The sequence below is a fragment of the Arvicanthis niloticus genome, chromosome 8 (assembly GCF_011762505.2).
Source record: "Arvicanthis niloticus isolate mArvNil1 chromosome 8, mArvNil1.pat.X, whole genome shotgun sequence".
NCBI lineage: Eukaryota > Metazoa > Chordata > Mammalia > Rodentia > Muridae > Arvicanthis > Arvicanthis niloticus.
In genome coordinates this window covers 52,895,802-52,911,314 of record NC_047665.1, presented here as the reverse complement: position 1 = coordinate 52,911,314, position 15,513 = coordinate 52,895,802, and the positions used below count along the sequence as shown (strand labels likewise).

The 15,513-nt window shown below is 43.7% G+C and overlaps 1 protein-coding gene across 2 annotated transcripts in view; it reads right to left on the bottom strand.

Annotated features, from left to right (window-relative positions):
* Pfkp (phosphofructokinase, platelet) overlaps nt 1-15,513 on the bottom strand; it is a 65,100-nt gene that overhangs the window by 11,583 nt on the left and 38,004 nt on the right. Inside the window, exons 9-17 of one of the 2 annotated variants that reach the window (XM_034509929.2) lie at nt 14,348-14,440; nt 13,658-13,783; nt 12,097-12,161; nt 11,789-11,858; nt 11,420-11,566; nt 9,279-9,349; nt 6,561-6,648; nt 5,666-5,818; nt 732-884 (exon numbers count right to left, since the gene is read on the bottom strand). In XM_034509929.2, the coding sequence (XP_034365820.1) occupies nt 732-884; nt 5,666-5,818; nt 6,561-6,648; nt 9,279-9,349; nt 11,420-11,566; nt 11,789-11,858; nt 12,097-12,161; nt 13,658-13,783; nt 14,348-14,440 (966 nt within the window). The remainder of the gene's footprint in view (nt 1-731; nt 885-5,665; nt 5,819-6,560; nt 6,649-9,278; nt 9,350-11,419; nt 11,567-11,788; nt 11,859-12,096; nt 12,162-13,657; nt 13,784-14,347; nt 14,441-15,513) is intronic. The other variant, XM_034509930.2, reaches the window with a different exon arrangement.

The following is a 15,513-nucleotide window of genomic DNA, read 5'->3' as shown; positions in this document are numbered from 1 at the left end:
ACTCTGGGAGCTAGCAGACATCCTCCTGTCTCAGAAGGAGGATGCATTCAGTTCATTACCTGTGTTACAATGTAGACACCAGTACCACACCGAGCACCTGCTGGTCCATCTTCCCACACAGTGTGCAGCAGGTGAAGTCACCTTCCTCTCAGAGAGTGACTTTGTCTCCTGGAATGCCTTTCATCTGCCGGGAAGTCTTTGTGAGCCTCAGGCTCCTTAGTTTGAGCATTTATATCGACCAGACCATGCTTACTCTGGGGATTCTTATACTTACTTACAGGGTAACTAGATGCAATCCTTGTGCTCACTCCTAACACTTGTTCAGTAACCTTCCCCCGGCATCACACAACTCTAACAATGGGACTTTGGACAGAAGCAGCTGACTTTAAAAGATGTGATCTCCACAGCTCTCCTGCTCAGATGGTACAGAAACACTACAGAGAGGCCTGCATAGAGCATTTTATGTTGAGTTAAAAAAGACAAGGACTCTCACCATGAGAAACTAGGAAACACTATCCTATTACCAAAGGTATGACCAAGGTAAAGACATATTTTGGCTTATTCCCTCTGAAAAACATTAAAGGGTATCTTTTTCAATTTCTAGTTAAGGTCAGACAGGTGAAGGTTAAAGACTACAAGTTGGGAGTTTGAGCTGTCAGGAGGGCTAAGCGCAGAAGAAAAAACCCAGTTCAGGCAAAGGAAAGTGAGAATTGAAGCAGAAGGTCTCTTACCTGGACAATCACATTCAGGCTAGTATCAGAACCGATACTTAGGTCTGTGCCAGGGATATCGTTGCTAATAGTGGCAGGCAAAACACATATTGGGATGCAAAACTCCTCGTGGTTGTTTCGAGCCTCAGATAGCATGACAGCACCGTGAAGACCCTGAAGCAGCAGGGCCATGGCAGTTAGCGAGGTGCCGGTACATCATTTGCCAAGTCACTGAGCGTGGACAGTAACTCCAGGGATGTGACAGGGAAGGAACCAAGTAACCAGTGGGAAGTTGGTCCACATGGGTCAGCAGAGCCCATGAGAGGCCAGGATTGGCATCTGAGCAGGCGCAGGGCATGCTTCAACTATTCACGGGCCACTAGGTGCATCCCTCAGCCTTGTCCTTCTTGTCCCGCAGGAAGAAGACACAAGTGGTGAGTCAAGGTGGTACAAAGCAGGCAGCAAAGCAGGCAGCGGGCCGAGGGAACAGAGTGCATCATGGGTTAGTCATTAGATGGAACTGCTGCTCCTTCCTCAGCATTACAGAGGAGGCAGGGAAAGAAAATGAGGTTGGGGCCTTTCAGCGCAAAGCCCATCCCAACACTTCTTTAGGTGAAGGTGGAGAGTGAGTGGGGGAGGAGCACCGGGCTGCCAGGATAACATCAAATGACTGGTATCACCAATGCAGCTGGTTCACTGCACCACCGCCAATGGCTGACAGGAAAAGAGGCATGCACTTTACATTACCTGCAGGTCCACCCCAGGACCCACACCGGCATCTGTGTGCCCCTCTCCTCCCTGTTAGAAATATGTGTCTCTCTCCCAGAGGGCACATCCTTCCTGGGCCTTTGGCTTACATGAAGCAAATTAAATCATTTGGAACCCCAGGCACTGCTTCAAAGTAATAATTAAAAATGTCAAAGAAGGCTACCAGTTGGTATACAGAGGTTTCCAATACCTGCCTCATATATTAAAGCCAGGTTAGTGGGAAGGTACAGGTCTACTCACCCACAGTTCCTGAATCCAGGCAGCTCCCAACAGAGTATGTAGGGTATTTTAGACCATTGTGGATGGCAAGTCTGACCCATGAATCTTATTTATCTTTTTCAGTATAATATAATCATCAGTACAGGTTGCTGCAGAGTTATTATTTAAGTATGGCATGGGACTCTGCCTCCCCGCAAGGCAGCTGTGATAAATGTTGCATGTTCTATACCCTCTTCCTGCAACCGAATCATCCTGACATTTAAAACCTGTGTGCTCCAAGGATTCTGGACAATGGATCATGGACCTGGGGTGTGTTAGTCCTCGGTATGTCAGTCAATAGGTCAGACAGGGCAGCCAACACTGGCCAGTGACAGGGTTTCTTTCATTTCTAACACAACCAGGCCTCCATCTCTACCCACAGTTGGCGCTGAGTCTTTTGGTTGCTCTCCATGTGCTTCAGTTCAGCCATGTTGTGCTAATTGATTGCATTCAAAATGGCGCCTAATGTGAAAACCATCTGTATACACCCATTGGTCAGTACCCCACACACTTACTAGGCTCCTCAGTTCTTTCCAGGAAAATATTTCTATTTGCTGAGGACCATCTTTGCTAGGTATTCATTAGGGATAATTTGTACAGAAAGAAGCAGTGTCTTTGAGAGGCCTCCCACTGGAAGTCAGAGGGGAGTAGGCAATATGCCTGACAGACCAGAGCCTTTCCAGTGGGCTTGAAGGAGGGGGATTAGGGGTCAGGGGAGTATGAGAAGGGTAGGTGGGAATGGAAGGGGTTAATGTCTTAACTTCGTTCTGATATTGTTGGCGATGGCTATATTGTTGCAAGGGCTTTCTTTGTTCTCTAACCAACTGAAAGTGAAGCTCAGGGAGGGAAACCCGACCCAAGAAAAGTAGCAAACGCTGAAGAAACCATCCAGAAAGTCTTACTTGTAGATCGTACAGGGGGCAGCAGCAACTTTGAATACACGAATAAAGCTACCTTAGACATTTTTACTGACCATGCTGCAACAAAGGATGGTACACAGTTACAAGGCCCGATGGTCAATGTTCTATATCCTAGTGTTCACAATTTGGGGCTCCCTCAGAGCTATAGTCATGTAACCATCCTGGCATTCAGGGGCAGCTCCCAGTTAGCATGTCTTGGTTGCATTTTTTTGAGTAGAACAAAGCTTGATGCTGATGGTCAAGAATAGAACCAAGTCCCACTGAAGATCCTCACTCATTACCCCAACATCAGACTTCTGACACGCCTGTTTTGACATGCAGCCCAGAAAACTCATCCATTACCTTGCACATACTGAGACACACATTCAAGGGACCAAGGGACGCACTTCTATCTGAGTATTATTGCTGGTGGGGAGAAAAGAATTTGTGAGGGCAATGGTCAACACTCGAGAGCAACAGTGTTTGATCAGACAGGAGAAGCTCAGGCTTTCTCACCTCAAAACAGTAGGTATTCTGAGACCCAGTTGTCCGTGTGGTGGGGACAGTCCCCAACACTGTAAAGCAGTGAGCAGCATTCCTGATGTCCACCCATAACACATGAGGAACTCCTCTCCTACCTCTGATGAGGCAAAATGTCCTTCCTCATAGCAGCTGTCCACTAGATGCGTAACCAGGAAAGGCTGAGAACTTCCCTACCAGCCCCCACTCCTGCTGCCCCCAAACCTAAGGGAACTGTGAACTGTTGTCTAGGACATGTTATCCAAGGCTGTGACATATTATCCAGGCTGGGTAAGAGGCTATTATCCTCTAGAAACAGATATGAGTGAAGATACAAGTGACTTATTGGATACCTGTTCTTTCAGATACCTGTTTCAAGTGACACAGTAAGGTTAGGCGGCGCTATCAACTCCCTGTCAGCTCTCCTCCATGGCCTTCCTAAATCCAGCAGCTCGAGGTGTTTCAGGTAGAGTCCCCTCAGGTCCTCTTTCCCTAGACACAGTGACAGCTTTCTTTCACCATGTGGCCTAGTAAATTCAGGTCCGACTTCAAACTATTAGAATTAACACTTTTTCCTTCATACCTTTTCTATCCTCAGGACGTACGCACGAAGGAACTCTGTATCATCCTCACACAGCTATTGGCTCCAGAGCAACAAAAACCTTCACCAAGGTTATCTCAACCGGCCCGGCTTCAGCCACCCACCTTGAGATCATAGAACTGAGAAGACCCAGCTCCCTGGTGCATGAGAACAAAGAGCAGCAGCCAAAAAAAAAAAAAAAAAAAGACACTGACTTACCACGCATGAGCCAGCCTGAAGCCCTCAGGAATGGCCACCTACCTCCCATTCAGCTCTCATTCTCCCATACTACCACTGGCTTTGAGAAACGCAAATGAATAAGAAGAAAAAGAAATTAAAGAGAAAAAAAATAGCACAAAGTCCCTCTAAAGGGAGTAACAGGAAGAGGGAATAGATAACCTTTCCACAAGGAGATAAATTACCCACCTTGGCTGGCATTTGTCCAGGCTCCCACTAAACTGCAAATGACAGTATGCAAGACTGTCCAACCACTCAATGTTTTGACAGGATGCTGTCATCATCCTCAAAGTTCACCTTTGAAGCCACAGAATACAGTTTCAAAAGTAACTTACCAAAATAAGTCTCATATTACTTTAAATGAGTTTATGGTTGGTTGGTTGTTTACTTGCTTGTTTTTTGACTAAGCCACATTGATATCTAGTTGCTCTCGGGCACATTCTGTCCACGGGCTACTGCTTAGATACACCTGCAGATAGGCTTCTTGCTTAGATGACAAAGAGCTTGTAAAAAAGATACTCCTAATTGCTTCCCCTATAAATACCTTGATGTAAACTGTATACTGTAATTTAGCACCTGGGATGCACAAAGCCATGGATCCCAATCCATTTTGTGACAGACACCCATCTTTCCAATCACAAAGGACAACAGATCCACCAAGATCGAATCCATCAACCACGACTGACAGAAGCAATAAATGACAGTCACCAGACAGCACATGCAACAGATGGGAGGTATTAGTGACCGGGAACAGACAAAGCAGACACTAGGCACTTGGCTTCAGTAAGCAGAAGGAAGAATGGCCATTCAGAAAAGCAAGAAATCAGTGCTAAGCGTTACTTACCACTGTAAGCTTTATTGTAAAAGCATTGGGGCTTTTATTTACCAGTACTAGAAATGAGTTTGGTGTCGGGAGCTTAGGAGAAAACAAACTCCTACAAAATTATATATAAGAATTAGGTCTCCCAGGGCAAATAACTTGAAGGTTACTGATTAAAACTTTAGAATTCTGACTTAGTAATCTTAAACTCCCATAGGAATTAACAAGTATAATTTATAAATGCAACGCTAAGATGTGTGTGTATATTTTGTAACTACTTTTTTTGCAAAAAGAAAAATAAGAAAGCATCAATATTTTTGACACAATTTTTAAGATTACCAATTTATAGAGGGGGAAAAAAATAACAGTAACAACCATTGCCAAAAACCTAGTGAAGTGTCCATAGCTGGTTCATGGAATAACATTATGAAATATTTGGTTCAGTTTCTACATTTAAATATCAAGTAGACAATGGTGGACACAGGATTGCAACAAGTAGAGGTCATACAGGCTTAAGGAAAATTACATTTGGCCACAACTTAAAAACCCTACATTTAGTTGAGTATCTGATCAGAAAACACAGTGGTCTAGCATGGCTTGAGCCAGGATGGGCTGTCACTCCACAGGTCTTGGTAACGGAATCAAGTCATGCTCGCAGCTACATGGAAGACACCATGAGAAAAACTGAGGTGGGGGCAATTACATTAAGCACTTTCAGAATCCAAAAAGGAACTTTTAAAATGTACTTTCTTGAAACAAAAATATTTAAGTAGTCAATTGGTAAAAGTCTATTTCTAGGATACTGGTAGATAAAAGGGTCCAGGCCTCGGGTTAGCGTCAGCTGCACCTGCTTTGCTGGCACACCCACACTTACGTCTGTGATAGTGTTCAGAGCCGTGTCTGCCCCGATGCTGAAATCGGAACCCGGCACATTGTTGGAGACAGTAGCAGGAACCATAACCATGGGGACACAGAACTCCTCATGTTTCTCCCGGGCAGCTGCCAGCTCTAGGAGTCCCAGGTAGGCCTGTCAGATAAGTCTGTGTGATTGCAGGGCCAGGGGAGGGAGAGAAGGGCGTGGACAGCATGTGGCCAGGAACGAGCAAGCACGGGAAGTATACAACGCACAGAGTACATAGTAAGGAGACCGGGTACCACTAGAAGAACCAACACAAAAGAGTTATGAGCACAGACAAGGACAAGCAGCTTCCTGGGCGTAGAGGGGAGAAGGGGGATTAGCATACAGTACTAAGACTAACTCTTATAATTTTGAGTCTGGTTATGTGAAGTTCCTATCTTTCTTTAGGTAAATTCTTTAAGATTTCTTTAACATTCGTCCCCATCGGATAGGTTGTAATTAAGGACTACAATCTAATATATGACATTTTTGTTTAAAAAAAAAAAAGAAAAAGAAAGAAAAATCTGAAGCAAAACATTAACCATATAACCTCCTTTCTTTCTAAATCAGCAGTATATATCAAATGGCAAATATGGAATTATATCTACAGATTGAAAACAAATCAGAAAGCATCAAAATGATTTTCAGCAGAATGGACGAGCTCAGTTAATTTACTTTACCAGAACTGGGCTAATCGTATGCTACAACTCACTGCCCTGCTATTCTGTATTTCAGGGCAACGGGGTCCGTATTAAAACCCAAGTTCCCAAGAAATAGCCATTAAGATGGGGTATCTGTGATGCAAACACCGGGCTACTAATCACACTTCCAGAACTAATAAGCAGGGAGACAGACACACACAATAGCGTACCTCAAATCCGCCAATGATCAGGAGAGCATTGATGCTATGGAAATGCATCTGTTCTGCTATCTTCTTCAGGTACTTTCCGGGTAGGGTGCTGAAGACAGACAGAGAGGTACACCCATAAGCTTCCAAACTTCTTAAAATCATCCTACCCACCGCTGGGGTCTCTTCTCCCACCTTTCACTCATGTCTGAACTCTATGGTGTGAAAAGTGCAGTTGGCAGTGGGGCTACTTTCCCTAGACAGCACCAGGACAGTAGAGTCCTGGAGTATCCTGCTTAAGGCAGGAGTGGCAAAGTGTCATGTCCTAAAAGAGCATTTTTCAAAAGTAGGAGGGCTGGGAACTTAGCTCAATGGTTGCCCTAAGTTCAATCCATACAACTGCAATAAATAAATTAGCAGACAGACAAACAGATGGAAATAGTGCCACTCCGGAGGAATGATGTGGCAGTGTACACCTGAAATTCTAATATTCAAGTTGGAGGTAGGAAATTTCTTGAGTTCAAGACCATCCTAGGCTATAAGCAATATAGTGAATTCCAGAAGAGACTGAGCTACATAATGTTCTTTCTCAAAAAGGTTGAAAAAATTGTACTGGCTTGTGAGAAAAAAGAAAATACATATTAGCTTACAGTTTTAAGAGTAATCATTTATTCTTGGAAATTTCCATTTCCAAATTACATACCTTTGCATATATGTATATGTAGATATGTGTGTATGTATTTCATATATAATGTATTTAATATATATGTATGTATAAGTAATATATATTAAATAATATAAGATATATAAATTATATATAATACACATTCATAATCACACACACACACACACATATAAATAAAACCTTTATACAGATAACCATTTATTTTTCTTTAAAACCATATCCACCCACATTCCATTTCTATACTATCACCTACTTTAAATGACAGCAAGTCAGCAGGGACACTACTAAGCAAAGGAAACTTGTGTATGCCCCACTCTAATGTTTTATCTGACAACCACCCATAATCTTTCTTTCATATGTAAAGAAAAAACTAAATGCTTATACTGTTGGTAGACTAAAATGAAGCTCTTCCAATATGGAAAACTGTAGCAAGTGAACATGGCAAACTTGACATCATCAGCAAGTATCTCAAGCTGTCAGCTCATTCCCACACTGCTCAGAGAGATGCACGGGCTGCCTTCCATAAAGCACACCTGGGCCGCTGGGCTGCCTCTCTACAGGGGCCCAGGGAGTCTGTCTGCATAATCTCCAGTCTATTGAGGCTTTGCCACCCAAAGCACATGGCACAGAGAAGCGATCCAGAAGGCTGGGGGTGCCACCCTGGGGAATCCCCGTCTGTCTATCTGGCTCTAGAAGCCTTGATATTGAAACAAGCAGAGTAGTTGACTTGATTCTTCTCAGACATTAGCCACAATGACATAAAACCCCAAATCCTAAAAGTCACTTCTTTTCCATATGACAGATGCAAAGTACCATAGTAGTTGGTATTGATACCTGCATCCTGGAAATAACCAAAGATAATATGAGTTTACATCTGACATAACACACTTTATTAAGACTGCCTTAATCCTAAATACATAGCTAACGAAGGATTTTGTGAATCAGAAAAACATTTTACTTTAGCATTGATCAGGAGATTTCTTTAGCTGTTCAAATGAGATTGGAGTCACTGTATGGCTCAGGTCTGTTACAGCCAGACAAGCCATACTTCCCCCAGAAGGCTGTAATAAGCGCTTGTTGGCACAGCGGCACAGTTCATGACACCTTCTGTGGTGGTTTGGATATGCTTGGCCAATAGGGAACAATACTATTAGGAGCTGTGGCCTTGTTGGAAGAAGTGCGTCACTGTGGGGGTGGTCTTTGGAGGTCTCCTCCTATGCTCAGGCCTCACCCACTGAGGAAGAAAGCTTCCCCAAGTTGTCCGAGAAGGCCAATCTCTCCTGGTTGCCTTCGGTTCAAGATGCTCCTTCTCTAGTACCTTGACTTCCTGTATGTTTCCATGTTTCCTATTATGATGATAGTGGACTAAACCTCTGAAACTATAAACCAGCCCCAATTAAACGTTTGCTTTTATGAAAGTTGCCTTGGTCATTGTGTCTCTTCACAGAAATGGAAACCCTAACTAAGACACCTTCGTAATCATCACTCATTCTTAACACCAGAGTGAGACAAAAGCTTTCCACACATTGTTTTGCTCTTCAAATAGATGGAAACAGAGAGTTCATGGGGAGAAAGGGCCACAGGGTACTGACCTTCTGTTTAAGTACTGGGGATTGAACCTGAGGCCTCACGGCTGCTAGGCAAACACTCTAACCACTGAGCTACATGTGTACGCTAATCTGCCCTCTGGTTCCTAGCACTGAGATTAATTCTCAGCTCCCTAAAATACAATTGAGGTTAAGGGGGCGATGGCAGATGGGTGTCCGAGCTTTATTAGGAATCTTCACCCAACCACTCTCTCTAAAACGTTCCTCTTCCCTCTTTGTAAACTACTGTCTGATCGCCCAAGAGTTAGGAGCACTTGCTGCTCTTGCAGAGGACCAGGTTTTGGTTCCCAGAACCCACATGGCAGCTAACAACCATCTTTAGTTCCAGTTCCAGGTGACCCATTGATCTCTCATGTAGTACATAGATATAGGCAAAAACACTCGTACGCACAAAATGAAAACAAAACAAAACAAAAAAAACTTGTCCAAGAGTTAAAATTTTAAAATTACCGTTTCGTCCCAAGAATGGACCCTCCTTGTCCCGTCCAACCTCCAACGTCTCCCCAGCTGATTTCTTTGATCTAGTGTTCAAACACAGAGTCAGACGGCTGCAGCGAAGAAGAAAAGGCAGAACTGGAAGGCTCTGCAAACAGCTTAGGGTGCTAGACTCTCACAGGCTGAATTCCCACAGAGATGGGTAAGGCCGCTGGTCAGTTTCTGAACTGCAGTGCTGACTCAGCCCTTCTAAGGGTAAAGAAAATGCTAAGCCTCAGGAGGAGTACTCCTTCCCCCGCCTACAGGGGACACCCACACCCTAACCCAAGGCACGTATCCTGGGTGGACACTTTTGCTTGCCAGAAGCTCTCACTAGTAAGGGAAAAAAAAAAGAATACCATGTTTTTTAAATTGGCAAAGGTTAAAACAATTTAGTGAAGAAGACAAAGAAGAGAATAAAGGGAGAAATACAAATACAGCTTGGCTAAGTAGATAAAGTTTAATCAACTGGGGGTGATCCCCACGTTAGGTGAGGCATGGGTTAGTCCGCTGGGCCAGAACTCCAGGTCTGCATGCTTCCAGTCATGTGATTTTTGCTGAACTTCTATTAATGGATCCTGGTAGGATCTTTGGGAAAGTTATTGACATCCCTCAACTTGGCATTTCCAACTTCAACTCTCAGAGTTCCTGGAGAACCAGCACAGGCTCTATTTTCTTGACTATAAATTCTAGTTCTAGCCCTTTCATTTGGTCAGCTGAAACTCAATAGACTATGCCTAGCTTTGTGTCATCTGCACATACGTCATGAACAAACTGTATTGTGTGAGACTTCAAAATGGAGCCTGACCCTTGAAGGCAGATATCTCACTGTCTCCACGGTTGCCTCTGACACTTCTTGCGGTAACAGTAAAATGATTTTATAGGCAGTCCACCTAGTCTGCTTGCTTCCTGCCTCCACTGGGCATCAAAAAGAAGATGTACCAGCATGTGCTAGCCCCCTCCTACGAGCCTTCCACCTTACATAGTCAGAAAATCAAGTCCCTACAGATAACCTGGCTCTTGCTTTGTTCTCCCTTTCTGCTTCCTTCCTATCCCTCCCTACCCTGACCCTTATTATCCTATAATACGGGCAGATCCAATCTCGTGGTCTTTGTATCATATCACCTGACTGGAATGAACCAATGTCCTCTCTTGGTCTTCACTGACCCATTAGTAGGAGATCTGCTTCCCCTGAGGACCTGTTGCATGAAACTCATGCAGAGCCCAGGGGACCCTGTGGCCTCTTGTAAATATCACCCTAGCTTATTTCACTCTCTTATGAATAAGAGATATGGCTTGCTAGTGTAGTCTGACTGTCGTCTCCTCCCAAATATAAAGCCTGCAAAGGTGGGGCTTTTAGTCTGTTTTGCACATATGTATAATTAATTCCACAGGGTAACAAACTGACTGAGGTATCGACCAGATGTAGTGCAAACCACAGCAGCTCTGGGTTCAGAGTACAGACATGTACACCCTGTTTCAAATCCTCCATCATGAGAAAGAACTGTAGCAAATGAGTCAATATATTTCTACTCCTACTTCTCTCATAAATAAAAATGGTAATAAGACCTTAGACATAGTGGAAGGTCAAAAGGATTAATACACGCGAATCACATGCTACAAAAGGAAAACAGTAAATGCTTCAGACCTCTGTTGGCCAATTGTTGCTGCTCTCCCAGTGCTGGGGATAGAACCCAGAGCCTTGTATGCGAGGAAAGTATTCTACTGCTGAGCTATATAAGCCCAACATCACTTGTTCTTTTAGAATTAAAGTTATTTATTTTTTTTAAGGTTTTATTTCACGGAGTTCTGGTGTGTGCTGGTTTGGATGACACACACTTCGCTCCCGAATTTAACACAACAGCCTGTGAGGTGAGCATCACTGGATTATTGTGCCTTTGGGCCTTTTGAGAAAAATCTGAAAATACAGGACACCCTGAGCTTTATGTAATGGCTGAGAACTTAACTTAGGGCAGGGTTCCTAAGTGGAAGGTAACACTTAACCCTCAAATCAGTAATTGGCATAGTCATACCACCAAGAATCCTGATTTAGTAGATGCCGTGGGGAGGCTGGTATTTTAACTTTTAACTTCCCTAGGGACTCCTGGGAGACTCACTTGGCCATTGGCGAAGCCGTCAAAGCCGTCATAGATGGCAAACATCTTGTGGCCATCTGCAATTCCGACGCGAACAGCGGAGCGCACGGCTGCATTCATCCCGGCGGCAGGTGCCCCTACGTTGATGATGGCTATATTACAATTGCTCTGAAAAGAGAACAGGGTAGTGCCAAGTCATTAGATGGGCACAAGCCCCCATCTGTTGCACATTTATAAGGGGTCATACTATGCCATGTTTTACAGGAGGTGATTAAGATCACAACGGAGAAGTGAAGATAAGTTTCGAGGGACCTACACTGGGGTTGGGGGTTAGGGGGGACGCCTAGGCCGCTCAGGAGACTGAGTCATTGATGGAAGCTGGCTACCTACCTTGACGATCTTGTCATCAGGAAGCTTAATGGCAAGACGCTTGTAGGTGTTCAGGTTTCCCTCAAAACTCCTAAAGAAAAACAATGACTTTGTGGGGGCCAGAAGAGGGCATCTGATTCCTCTGGAGCTGGAGTTATGAGCAGTTATGAGCTAAGGTACATGGGTTCTGGGAACTGAACTTTGGTTGTGGTTGTAACTGCTGAGCTTCGGTTCCAGACTCTTTTAAATTTTTATATTAAGACTAAGTCTCAATGACCAAACAAGGACCTACATTTCTAATAAGTAGAGTTTTATTCACTATAACTTACCTTCCTCTGAGTTTTACAGCTTCCTTAAATCTCCCTTCATCCATTGCCTTCTGTACATCCTGGGTCTTTGAAAAAAAAAAAGAATGAATCAAGCCTTCACTGCTCTATGGCTGGACCTTTACAGTCTGATCCCACTGGATTGTCAGCAGCCCTCAAGTTGACAGCTGACTCAGCTGTAAGGTTAGAGCCCCAAGGAAGAGGAGGTGACACCCGCTGCTGGTGGATGGCCACAAGATCATAAAGATGATTTCAACGAAGGCAAAAGTTCATGGAAATGAGTCCCTTAAGAAAGTATCTGATTGTTCTACAATCTAGCTCAGATAAGGAAAAAGAAAAACACAGCTAGCTAGCTTTCCACTTCACTGGAGACTGCAGAATTCAAGTGTGTTTCATGGTAGCTCAGAGGAACAGAGGGACTAAGGCAACCTCAAGATAGAAAGCTCAGGGCTGGACATCCTGACCAGCGTCAGTGAACTGCTCTCAGCAAGTGGCTCTCTGTGGCTGCTTAGAGATGAAACCTCTGTGTGATGGCTTGAATACAAGTTGTTGTTATCCAGACAAATCTACTTGTCCGCAGTGAACTCACTAGCGATGAGCAACGTGCTCCAAAGAAAAGTACCACACATGGCTCAGGGTTCTAACCGTTTTAAGCCTATCACCTCTCACACAGTTTCAGACACTTCTTTTGTCCTTCTATCCCCAAGGATACACAGGAACACATATCCATCTTTGCACACACAGACACACATAACCACACATAAACTGTCCACGCTCCTATTGGTGTCTGGAAATTACGTTAAGGCTACTTTAGGCAAGCCCCTTCTCTCTCTCTCTCTCTCTCTCTCTCTCTCTCTCTCTCTCTCTCTCTCTCTGTGTGTGTATGTGTGTGTATTATAAAAGGAATATATGACAGAGTCATTCAAAAGCCTAAATATCGCAACATTTCATAAAAAAAATTGGAGAAAATGAAAAGTAATAGCAGTTTCTAATGAAGCAAGCCCCACTGTTGCCTCATCTACTAAAAAAACTGAGCCAAAAAGTAGAATCCACTTTTCTTTTATTTCTCAGTAGACACTTCTGTCTACTGAGTCAGCTTATCTCAACATTATCAGAATCTGTTCCCAGGTACTCTTACAGATCAGAATGTCCTAAGGGACAAAAGGACAGAAAATAATACTAGAGGACCATATGCATTTCATGCGTACAGAACCAGTTCCAGACAGGACCATTTTCCTACACTGGGTTTTGCTGCTGGTGTGCAGAAGCTACACAGGGCCATCTGTAACTATAAGTGTCAACAGTCACTGTCTTTTAAGAGTTTTCCAGTTCTTAGTGGAGAAGGCTCATGACTAACAGGCAAGCCACAGAGAAGCTTTTACACACTGTCCAAGGATGCAGGAAGCCTGCTGCCATCGTCCAGTGGGTATCATTCTGTCCTCCAAAAGGCCACTTTAACCCAGTACTCACTGAACCTGAAGCAGTGCACACAGAGACTGGATCACCCACTTGTCCCTACAGGAAGCCCATCCAATGTCCATGGTAACCCAGCATCTGAGCTCACCATTTGCACACACTCCATCAGAGGCAGGCGCACAGCTTGGTTTCCATTTAGTGACACGACACAGGCTGGGGTCTCGGGAGTAGCTTCCAGCAAGGCAATGACAGCCTCCACTCCCATACGGCTGGCCTGCAAATGATAATTGCAACCACTAAGAGATAGCTACCCCCTCATTCTATGCACAAGAGACACCATGTGCATGGCCAGAGACCACCCCAGGGTTCATACTCAACCTGCTTTCTATGTTGTAAAACAATGATTTAGTCAGGGACTACCCTGCTTCTGCCATGGTTATTCCTACTCATCTCTGTAACAATAAGATTATAACTCTAATAAGAAATGCCAAGCAATGTAAGAATTTAGGGTTTGGACTCAGGATGCCTGCTGTCCTCTTGGGTTAGTTTCTGGAAGCTTACACTCAAGAGACCAGGTTCCTACCTCCTGGCCTTTACTCTCCTGGCACCCATGTCTTCTCCCTCGGTAGGCAAACTGACTTCCCACATCAGCTGTGACCTCAGTCCAGGAAATCATTCTATGTCAGTAAGTCTCAAAGGACATTTAAATAAGGACATGGGCCACTAGCGTCTCCAGGGATGAGCCTGCTAGTCAGCCTCCACAATAAACTGGTGCTTCTAATATCTTTTGAAGAGGCCTCATAAGAATGTCTAGTAATTTCTTTCAATTGCCACTTACCAAAATCCTGTCGAATGCAGAAGGAGTCCCTCCTCGTTGGACATGTCCAAGAATGGTGACTCGGGTGTCAAAGCCCAAATGTTTCACCACAAGCTGTGGAGAAAATGTCCATCAGAAAATATACAACTGAACAGACCATAATGAGACTACAGCAGCTGAGCAAAGGGTCCGCTATTCTGTCTTCAGATGTATAAATGTTAAACTGATCATTGCTTCATTTCTATTTTTCCAAATACTGCTTTCTCGTTGTCAAGTAAAAGCTCTTTGATATTGCTGCTGTTTGTTTTGATTTGGTTTTGGTTCCTGGAAACAGTATATACAGGTTAGGTTGGTCTTGAGTTTACAATCCTCCTGCCTCAGCATCCTGAGTTTGAATGCTATAGACAGGAATCACCACACTCAGACTACTAAAGTTAAAATTTTTATCTTCTAACAAGCAGATAAAGGTAATTAACACTGACTTTTCTACAAAAATGCTATTTCAAGTAGTTGTATTTAAAGTATTATTTATATTACGATTATCTGTCTTTATGATGTATAGCTCTGCTGTGAAGAGAAGAACCCAGAATATCCAGACCCATGCCAACAGCAATAGTTGGTGGTGATCTACAGAGTCTATGAATCTCCTTGGGACTATCTGATCCCCTGTATATATAATAGGGCCACCTATATCTATCTGTACACATTTCTTGGTCCAATGTTGCTAGAGTTCATCTTCGTTTTACTTTACTGAGAAAGAAAACCTCTGCCCTGCTTTTATAAAGAAATATCAGTAAATACTGTTAATGATCTTTCACTGGCTCTGGTTGATGATTTCACGCTAAGGTGCAGATCTGGTACTTCAGTCATTAAATAACCATAACTTAACAATGATAAAGAACTCAGCTTGTAGGGCTACGGGTGTGGCTCAATGGTAAAGCACTTGCCAGGCACATGAGGTCCTGGGTTCTAATCCTCAGCACTGCAGAAGACAATGAGCAAGGAATCCTTTGGTGGTTACACCTTTAATACTAACAATTTTAACGGGGAGACAAGAGGACAATCAGTTTGAGGCTAGCACAGGCTACTTAGCAAGAAGAAAAATAAAAGTAAAAACAATAAACCTTGTAAAACCAGATTAGTAATGCCTGTGGGCCCTGACTCAGGGCTGGAATCACACAGCCTAG